The sequence below is a fragment of the Gadus morhua genome, chromosome 10 (assembly GCF_902167405.1).
Source record: "Gadus morhua chromosome 10, gadMor3.0, whole genome shotgun sequence".
NCBI classification, from domain to species: Eukaryota; Metazoa; Chordata; class Actinopteri; order Gadiformes; family Gadidae; genus Gadus; species Gadus morhua.
The window spans coordinates 18,750,732-18,760,852 of NC_044057.1; the positions used below are offsets into that span (position 1 = coordinate 18,750,732).

The 10,121-nt window shown below is 47.6% G+C and overlaps 1 protein-coding gene across 1 annotated transcript in view; it reads right to left on the reverse strand.

Annotated features, from left to right (window-relative positions):
- LOC115551822 (BTB/POZ domain-containing protein KCTD16) overlaps positions 1-9,245 on the reverse strand; it is a 14,499-nt gene extending 5,254 nt beyond the window's left edge. Inside the window, exon 1 of the mRNA XM_030367376.1 lies at positions 7,807-9,245. Within this exon, the coding sequence (XP_030223236.1) occupies positions 7,807-8,611 (805 nt within the window). The 5' untranslated portion in view covers positions 8,612-9,245. The remainder of the gene's footprint in view (positions 1-7,806) is intronic.
- Positions 9,246-10,121: the final 876 nt, after the last annotated feature.

A 10,121-nucleotide genomic window follows, 5' to 3' on the forward strand; every position in this document is an offset into this window, starting at 1 on the left:
ACCAAAATTCAACCAAATTATCAAAGCTACTGCCGCGGGATGGCGGCTGTTTACGTGCTCGTTAACTCGCAAATTAGGCCAGAACGGCCTTGCGAGAGGGAGGAACAAAGTCTGCGAAGGAAACGACGCGTCATTGCAGTGGCAGGCTAAATGTTCTGAGTGGCTTCTCTGTAAAGAGTCATTTCAGCAGGTCTCTCCTCGCCTTGACCTGTGAATAAAGCTGTCATCCCGGCAGGTATAATGTCCATAACCTCACAAATATCTACAATAACATCTGAAAGATTTTCCTCCACTTCTGAATCCATACTTGTTCGCACCCACAGAGCTCCTTCATTTGGAAGCAGCCCCCCCTTCGGTGCCTTTGATGAGAAGTAACAGCTTCACCCAATAATCACTTGCGTCCACAACGGGAGATGTCATACAGTTATTCTCTCTCTCTCTCTCTCTCTCTCTCTCTCTCTCTCTCTCTCTCTCTCTCTCTCTCTCTCTCTCCCTCTCCCTCTCTTTATCTCTCTCCCTCTCCCTCTCTTTACCTCTCTCTCTCTCTCTCTCTCTCTCTCTCTCTCTCTCTCTCTCTCTCTCTCTCTCTCTCTCCCTCTCTTTATCTCTCTCCCTCTCCCCCTCTTTACCTCTCTCTCTCTCTCTCTCTCTCTCTCTCTCTCTCTCTCTCTCTCTCTCTCTCTCTCTCTCTCTCTCTCTCTCTCTCTCTCTCTCTCTCTCTCTCTCTCTCTCTCTCTCTCTCTCTCTCTCTCTTCTTATCCCTCACTGTAATGACTTTGGGGCCTCCAAATGATCTGCTCTCCGTGAACCCATGCAGGGACAATTCTATCGTCTGATTGATCGTGACACCCGCGTTCAACAGATTGATCTACTACCAGAAGCTGGGCGGGGGGGGGGGGGGGACGACTGCGACCGGGGCCGCGACGGGTGGGTTGAACGGCGCTGCGTCCCGACGAAGGGAGACGAACAAGCGAGGCGGACAGACTGGAGAGTGCATGTGTCAGCCACCCTCCCCCCGGCGGGCGAAGGCCTAGACACCGCTGGCCCCGCCGCCGTCGCCCCCCCTCTTGTCCTCATGCCCTCATCAGGGACTTGATGGAAGGAGATGTGTCCGAGATGAGGCGAGGGAGGGCATGTCGTAAGCGCTTAACCGCCACGGAGGCGGACTGGATGCCCCTGGAGCATGGGGGGGGGGGGGGGGGACACACTGTGAGAGGTGGGAGGGGAGGGGAGTGGAGGGGAGTGGAGGGGAGGGGAGGGGGGGCAGGTCCTCTCCGAGTGCATTTTAAAACCTTCTCAGAGCCCCACAGTGACAGGAGAAGGGGAACACAGAGATCCCATTTGTTCCAGACGAAGCACCTACACATGGCAATACAATCACTCTGGAGCCGAGACATTATCTCGTGGATTGTGGTGGATCAATGATGCAAATAATCATTGCCTTGTAAAATACAGCTGATGAAGCTGAGCTGGAGGTCAAACAAAGTGTAAAGAATGGCCAGGAGCCAGAGTGTCAGCCGCTGCAGCTGCTAATTGGCAGAGAAGATTCAGGGTCAATGGATTTCTGCTAGCTGGCTTTACACTTTACTTCATTTATGGAAGCTGAAGTTGCATGAGAGCAGGTGCCGTTGTCTACAGAGACCTGGCTGCATACACAAAGCAACGCCTTGACTCCAACACAAACACTCTGTGGGTTATTCAGAGTGGCATCGTGTTGTACGATGGGGATTATGGGTAAAGAGTCTTAAACCCTGGATCAAATCCCGAGCTACAAAAATAATGGTAGGGTTTCCATACATTCAGATTCACATTCATTCTTCTTCTTCTCCATGCACCTTTCCTTCTCCTTCTTTAACGAATAAGGATCTTAAAATTTCCACACACTCCGTCCTAAGCATCATGAAAAGTGATTGAACAGCTTTTTATAAATAGAAACTAGTGGCCTTTACGAAACAGATTCAAAAAAGGCTTGCAGGATAAGCCAGTCTTGGAGCTCTCAAGGTTCAGTACTTACATCATGAGGGAACGACGCAGACACACATAGCTTACTGGGCCTGGCCACTTCACGGGCCCGTTGCTTTGAGGCTAGTGTGAGTTATTCATGAGAGCTGCATCCATCTCCAGCAAGCACTACCGATCCATCCCGGCTCCGTGCAGGCTGCCAGGGAGCCGTGGGACAGCCCAATCTCTACCTCCGTTGCGCCCAGGCGATGGATTGCTTTCCCCTACCTTGCGTCCCCTGTTGACTTGTGGGCCATTGTGCAAGGTCCATTATCAGCGGCAAATCGTCTCATTCATAGGCCTGGATGAGAATTGCACTTTTTTTTTATAGAAGGAGTTCACCAGCTGGCGTGCGTAATAAGTCTCCACCTATTTATGGTGCTTATTTCCCACACACAACATAGCGCCTAGCGCTTTAGGAGGTGTGGGGGTGGGGTGGGGCCTGGGGATAAAGTCATCACTCCCTGGCCTGACCCTTTCGTAGTGCAAAGACAGGTTCTCTGTTGTTACCATCTGTGTTCAGTGTTGCCTTTGAGCCATTGATGTAAATATATGTATATGTTGCTGTTTTCGTCGGTTATGATTGTTTTATTCATTATCAAGATCTTGTAACAATCACAATTCTTTTTCGGTTCACTGCCATTCTGAATTATAATTCTGCTCTTGCGGCGGAATTATTCCATCAGAAGTTGCTTTTCTTAAAGCTGGAGTTTGAGTGCTTGACTCGCACAGTGAGACGATGCAGGGAAACTGCGCTTTAGCAAAGCGCGACAAAATGACACTAACGCCGCCACTGCTTATGCTGCTGGACGGAAGATACTGTGGACGGAAATAAGGGCAGAATATACAGCAACAGTCCATCTGTTCAAACTGTTTTAACATGTGCTGGTTTTTGTATAAAAAGGGGATAATTGGATGCAGCTCTCCAGAGTGTCATTGTGAAACACTTGTGTTTTCAGTTCTCAGATAGCTCTTTAATTAGGTAATCCTCTTCACCGGCCCCTAGAGATGATTAACAACACAGAGTCTGGTGCAAAGGGCCAAAAGGAGGCCAGATTAATCAATAAGTAGAGCTGTAAGGTCATCATTATTATCTAAAGAATATTCCTCATAAGGGACACTCTTCAATTCTTATTGACAAACCGTCCGCTCTCCCTTGGTGGGAAACTCATCTGTTAAGACCATCTTATTAAGTGTATTATAGTTAAAATAATATATTAATTTTCTTTTCTAAGCTTGATGTGGTGCTGATAATCCTGTTTGGGTGATAAAAATTGATATTACTGCGAGTATAAAAATCGTAAAGCCTGTATCAGAATGAAGAAACAAGACAATATGTACAAAGTATATGCAATAGATATACAAAAAATAGTTTGTATGCGTCTGACGTGCTAAATCAATGCTGACCGGGTTGCAACTCTGACAAGTACTTATACAGTTGCACTTTTACAAATCCCCTGACACATGAATCCAACAGCGAGATGTCATTTGACAGCAAGTCCGCAATGTCAGGTTAATATGAAACAAGTTCTGTAAAAAAAACAAAGATGCAATGCATTTCAATGCAAATGACATTGACTACTGTGTTTTCTCACTATAGCGGTAACTGGAATATGCAGTCTGTCAAAAAAGACTGCACTATATTTGTGATCAGCAGGTACCCAATTTGAAGGAATCTGTCAACTTCATTGGTTTATCCATAGTGATGTGCATTATCTTATCAAAGCAAAGAACCAATTACTAGCTGATATCTATGCCTACTAACTAACCAATTAATAAAATAAGAATAATTCAGTTGTGGCCCAACCTCAGCCACTTACGTTGTCAGTGATGGTGGACTTTACCATGAGAATGGATCATGTGACTCATGTCCCATGACTCGTTGTATGTCTCTTGTCATTTGGGAGGATATTGGTGTCTTGTTGTCTGTCGGTCACCGGGCTAATGACGGTGAAACACTTTGTAGTTCTCCAACTGTTTGTGATTAAATTGTGTATTTGTTAGTCCCATACGCTGGAGGTTTTTAAAGGCTAACATGCATCCCAACCAGTTCAATATGAATTATATATCGTTACTGTCAGGTGCAACAACAACAAAAAAACCCTTATCAATGATTTATTTATAGAAATCCATTTTCCTTACATAATATGCAGGCATAGATATAAACAGTATAGTGTATCTACAGCAAATTATATTTAAAGATTGGGTGACAAGGAATCCACCGGTGTATTGACTGTGTTGCAACGGAGAGAAGAGTTGAGTGAAACCAAGGGCTAGATACTATAAGCCCTAATGCTGGCCTGGACTCCATCCAAGTGAAGACAGTGCATCGTCTTCACTTCACCAGGAAGCCCTCAGATGACCTAGGGCTGGAGCTTTATCGGCCCAGCACTTCCCAGCAATGAGTGGATGATTATTTCAAATGGGCCTTTTTGAGGCTCCGCTCACAAATGAAGTGGAAGATGGCAGGAAGGCCCAACAGCACGGCTTGATAGCCGTTCTCTAGGTTACCCTTTGCAGGATGTGCATGTTTTCACACAGCACATAATGCCATCTCTCATGTGATTATGTGTACTATTCTTTGTTTCAGCACCCCAGAGCCAGTGTCCCGGTGATTTGGTCAAATCAGGTTCACATAAATATTGCTGTTTTCATCTGATTGCCTCAAGACCTTATGTTTTCCTCCAGGCATTTGAGCATATACAATTGTTCATTGCGAATTTCATTGAATGGAGTGTTTTATTTAACTTTGTAACACACTATACTATGTGCATCCTCCCCAGACACACATCCGCACCCATATCCCCACCTATAACCCACACCCACATCCACACCCGTATCTCCACCCACATCCTCACCCACATCCCTCCGTCACCCAGCCATCACATCCCACATCCGGAACCATGCTGCAATGTTTGCTCTTAATGATGGATGCTGACCGCTGTGAAGTTATGGAGACGGGAGCTCTCTCTCTCTCTCTCTCTCTCTCTCTCTCTCTCTCTCTCTCTCTCTCTCTCTCTCTCTCTCTCTCTCTCTCTCTCTCTCTCTCTCTCTCTCTCTCTCTCTCTCTCTCTCTCTCTCTCTCTCTCTCTCTCTCTCTCTCTCTCTCTCTCCATCCCCCTCTCTCTCTCCCTCTTGCTGTCTCTCGCTCTGTCTGTCTCTCACACTCTCTTTCTCCCTGACTTTATCTCCCATTATCTGTCACTCTCTCCCTGTCCCTCCCCTCTCCCTCTCCCTTATCTCTCTCGCTCTTCCTCTCTCTCCTTATCTCTCTCTCTCGCTCACTCTCTGTAAACCTCTCTCCTTCTGTCCTTATCTCTCTCTCTCTCTCTCTCTCTATCTCTCTCCTTCTCTCTCTCTCTCTCTGTCACTCTCTCTCTCTTGCTCTCCCTCTCTTTCCATCTCTCATTATCTCTCTCTCTCTCTCTCTCTCTCTCTCTCTCTCTCTCTCTCTCTCTCTCTCTCTCTCTCTCTCTCTCTCTCTCCCTCTCTGTCTCTCTCTCTCGTTCTCCCTATCTCTCCCTATCTCTCACCCTCTCCCACACCGTGTCTGGCTGCTCCTGATATGTCCATCCATCATCTCCAGTCAGCCCCTGCCTCGGAACCCTTCCCGGCTATGCTTCCGTTTGCCCTCACCTTGTCCACTCTTCATTAATCCCATCATCTCTCCATCCGTGTCCCTGTCTCTCTCTCTCTCTCTCTCTCTCTCTCTCTCTCTCTCTCTCTCTCTCTCTCTCTCTCTCTCTCTCTCTCTCTCTCTCCCTCTCTCCCCCACGCCTCTCTCCCCCGCTGCAGGGAGGTCGGTCGGTGATACAAGCCCTCTCCTCTTCTGTTTCCTTCGTCCTCGATGAACTCCCTCCCTCTCTTCCTCTCTCTCCCCCCTCTCTCTCTCACACCAGCATTGGGGGGGGGGGGGGGGGGGGGGATGTTGGTGAGACCTGCCTTCTCTCATCTCCTCTGTCTCCTTCGTCCTCGATAAACTCTCTCTCTCTCTCTCTCTCTCTCTCTCTCTCTCTCTCTCTCTCTCTCTCTCTCTCTCTCTCTCTCTCTCTCTCTCTCTCTCTCTCTCTCTCTCTCTCTCTCTCTCTCTCCTGCTCTCTCTCTCTTTATCCCTGTCTGCATCGGCCTCCCACCCACACTGTCCTCACCACCACCACCACGGGGGCCTTAGTCTGTCTACTGCTTTGGATTCTTTCCTCTTTTCTGTCCGTTCTTCTTGGTGCCATGAACAAGTTTGAGTTCCTTAGTTCCGTGACTAAGCCCCGAACTCCTCCATCCTCTCACCTTTCTCCCGTTCACACTCCCTTCCTACAACACGGGCCCTTAAGTCCCTTCTGCTTATCTCCCTCCTCCTCCCCACTGTCTCCTACTTACCGCCACGCTCTGTGCTCCCTCTCTCCTTCTCTCTCTCTCTCTCTCTCTCTCTCTCTCTCTCTCTCTCTCTCTCTCTCTCTCTCTCTCTCTCTCTCTCTCCTTCTCTCTCCCTCTTCTTCTAGCTCTCTTTCTCTCCCTCTCTCTACTCATTTTGCCTATCCATCATCTGTCCCGAGTTCATTCTCTAGCTGGTGTCTTATTTTTTCCCGTGGCCCTCTATACCACTAATGCGTCTATGGGTGTGTCTATGTGTGTGACGGGGGATGCGGAAAGCATCACACTGCATGCTCCTGTACTACAGCATGTGGTGCCTGGTAGAGTCCGGGGAAGTACGCGAGAAGGGGCTTTGCCTCATCTATATGGGTCGGACACACACCTATTTTAGTGCAGTTTCACCACTGACAAGTCAATACTACTTTATTTAACACTAGTACAGACAAAACTACAACAGTCAATACTACGATAGTAAATATTACTACAGTGAATACTACTACAGTGAACACTAGTTCAGTTCGTACTGCAGTCAAGACGACTACAGCAAATACTACAACAGTTCATACTACTACAGGCCAGACTACTACAGTAAATACTAGTACAGTCAGTACTGCTTCAGTCAATACTCGTACAGTTAACACTACGACAGCTTTTAATACTAAAGTCAACTGTTAGTACTACTGACACGAATGGAGCAGATCATTAGTAAACCTTGTGTCTGAGACTCCCCCCCCCCCCCCCCCCCCCCCACCAAACACACACACACACACACACACACACACACACACACACACACACACACACACACACACACACACACACACACACACACACACACACACAAACATGCAAGCAGGCAAGCACATGCACACTCCCACTCACAAGCACACACAGACACACACCATCCCATCAAATGCATGTTCTTAGCAGTTTTCCAAAGGGAGCCATTTAGAATAATGGACAGAGTGCTTTTTAATTGGCCATATGTTCCATCTCCTCCCTCTCTGATGAAAGAAATGAAAAACATTACTGCCAGTGAGGGCATTTGGAGACGCATCGACTTTTTTTTCCGCATTAGCCTTCTAAGTGAATAAAAAAGCCCTGACTGTAACATCTTACTAACCCTGTAATTTATTGATAGCACAGCCCCACCATGCACAAGTCAGTCAGTCTGTAGCCAATATTAACATGGAGTCGGTCGTCTCAGCTTCCATGAGGTCAGAGGGCAACTTTGCCTCTGAAACCAGATTGAGCAGAGAAGTTTGAGGTCGATGTGATGCTGCTGAGACCATGGGGAGTAGGAGGATCGAACTCAATCCTGCCTCCTTGCGATAGGGTTTAACTACACTGACCTCTTAAGCGTCTCAATTTGGGCCAATACATGAATGGGGTTTATGGGCGTGTCGTTGGTTTTTATAGGAGGAAATCTTCACTTACGGTAGAACACGTATTGTGTGTAATTGGACCAGACCCTGTCGTCCGCGTAATGACCGATCGAGGACGAGGTGAGGGACGAATTGCAGGCTACGATGTGGAAGCCGTTCTCGGACAGCATGTCGAAGGCTCTCTCCAAATGTCTGAACCTAAGGAAGAACCGGCAGGTGTAGCGGTCCGGTGGCCTATCAGCATCCCGGTTCTCGTTCAGGGCGTCTCCAAACACTTCTTTGGCCAAGCCAATGCGGCCGCTTATAAAGATCCTTGGCACCTTTTTGGCTTTGGCGTCTACTTGGCTTTCCCTGCCCCCCGTGGCGCACGCCCCTCTGAAGCCAACCGTGATGTAGCCGTACCTGCGGTCCAAAGAGTAGGATGACAGGAACCTGTGCTCGCTGACCTGCGAGCCATCTTCAAAATCACTGCAGTCATCGGACACTAGTTTGGAATCGTCCGATGACAAAAGTTTGACCAATTCGGGCAGCTGAAAATACTCAGCCTCCCTTTTCAGCCTTCCTTTCTCGGGGAAGTGGTCGGGCAGGACCACCTGCTTGTCTCGGAGGTAATCCAACACATAACGAAATAGAAAACCGTCCCTGTCAATAAAGAAACGTCCTCTGGGGTCCCGGGCCAGGTCGTTAGAGGAGCCCTTCTTGATGGAGAACAGTTTGCCGAATAAAGAATTGGGGCTGCTGGTTAGAGTGGCGTGACGGGTGTAGTACACCTGCCCCCCTACGTTGAGCTCGATCACGTCCGGTTGAGGGTTCGCAACTGACCCTTGCTCTTGTGTCTTCGTTTCACTTAATGCCATTTTTATAAAAGGATTCGAGTTTTTAAGACGACGCTTGATTTTAAGATGATCTGGAAGTTCAGGGTAGGATGGCCAGCTGCATGATGCTGCAGGCGCACTCACTCACACACGCACACACACGCACACGACCGAGGAGCGTTGGTTTACAGCACTCTGCTCACCTTCGGTCTCTCCTGTAACATCCTAAGGTGTGTCCATATCCTCTAACTCCACGCGTAAGTGTGCTCGCAGAGGGCGCGTTCTCCCCCACTCGCGTTGATCCAGACTGCCGCTGAACGCATTGTACAGACACAACCCCCTCAATAGGCTATGGTGTTACTCAGACTTCATTGAGAAATAGTAATCCGGAGATGGTCAACGATTTAAAAATACGACATATTTACGTTGTTTTTATTGTTGTTTGTTCTTCGTTTGTTTTTCTAGTATGCAATTTTAGTTTTCTTGGAATGGTAATACTTTGCCCTACTTCTGCTCTTCTTGAGATTATTTCAGTCCGAGATCATCGTTGCGCACACGAGCATCGTGGCTCGAGAACGGGAGGCAGAGAGAGAGCGCGCAGCCGTCCCCTCGTGAAGATGCGTTTGAAGAGAGCGGGAATCTGAGTCCTGGTGTGCGCTCACAGTGCGTCGGCACATTGCGCTACGGAGGAGAGTGGCTCCAAACTCAGCGAGGGATTGGGGGGGGGGGGGGGGGGGGGTGTGTGTGTGTGTGTGTGTGTGTGTGTGTGTGTGTGTGTGTGTGTGTGTGTGTGTGTGTGTGTGTGTGTGTGTGTGTGTGTGTGTGTGTGTTGTTTGGGGGGGGGGGGGGGGGGGAGTAATCGTCCCATGAAGTAATGTCTTACATCATCTTAAAGAAAAATTACATATTTAAACGTTGATGAGGATGCGAGAGAGGGTGCAACCCAGAATGAATGATATTCCAGTCATTAAGAAATCCGCCGGCCAAGCTGTGCAGACCACTTCATCTTATGAAGAAAGTATCACAGTACGCTTTATGGGATAATCAGTGTCGATTATCTCATAGAGATTTAATGTTATCTCATAAGATGGATATATCTATGGTATGGGCTGTAAATAATGATAATGAATATAATGAAATGCAAAACACCCATGCACTTCATACTCACATAGTTGGGAGTAATTTAATCACACCATTTGTCTGGCATATTTCAGTCCCAGATGACGTTGCCATCTGAAATTCATAAAAATATTTTTTAATTTACATATTGTACGTAGGCCTACCAGATTTGTAGGGCAAATTTGAGCATACAGCATTGCTTCTGTTACCCTTTCTGTTCTCCTTAATTGTTTGATTTAAATATTTAATTTGTCCTCATTTTAGGAGTGGACCCTTGACTCCTGTTTTTTTTTTTTAGCGATGCAGTGGTCACGCTTCACACTGTTAATTCAGAGCAGAGCTGGAGAAGGGTTGCTAAGCAGCACTGAGTGGGATTCACACAGCAGGGATTTAGAGAGTGAGAGAGAGAGAGAGAGAGAGAGAGAGAGAGAGA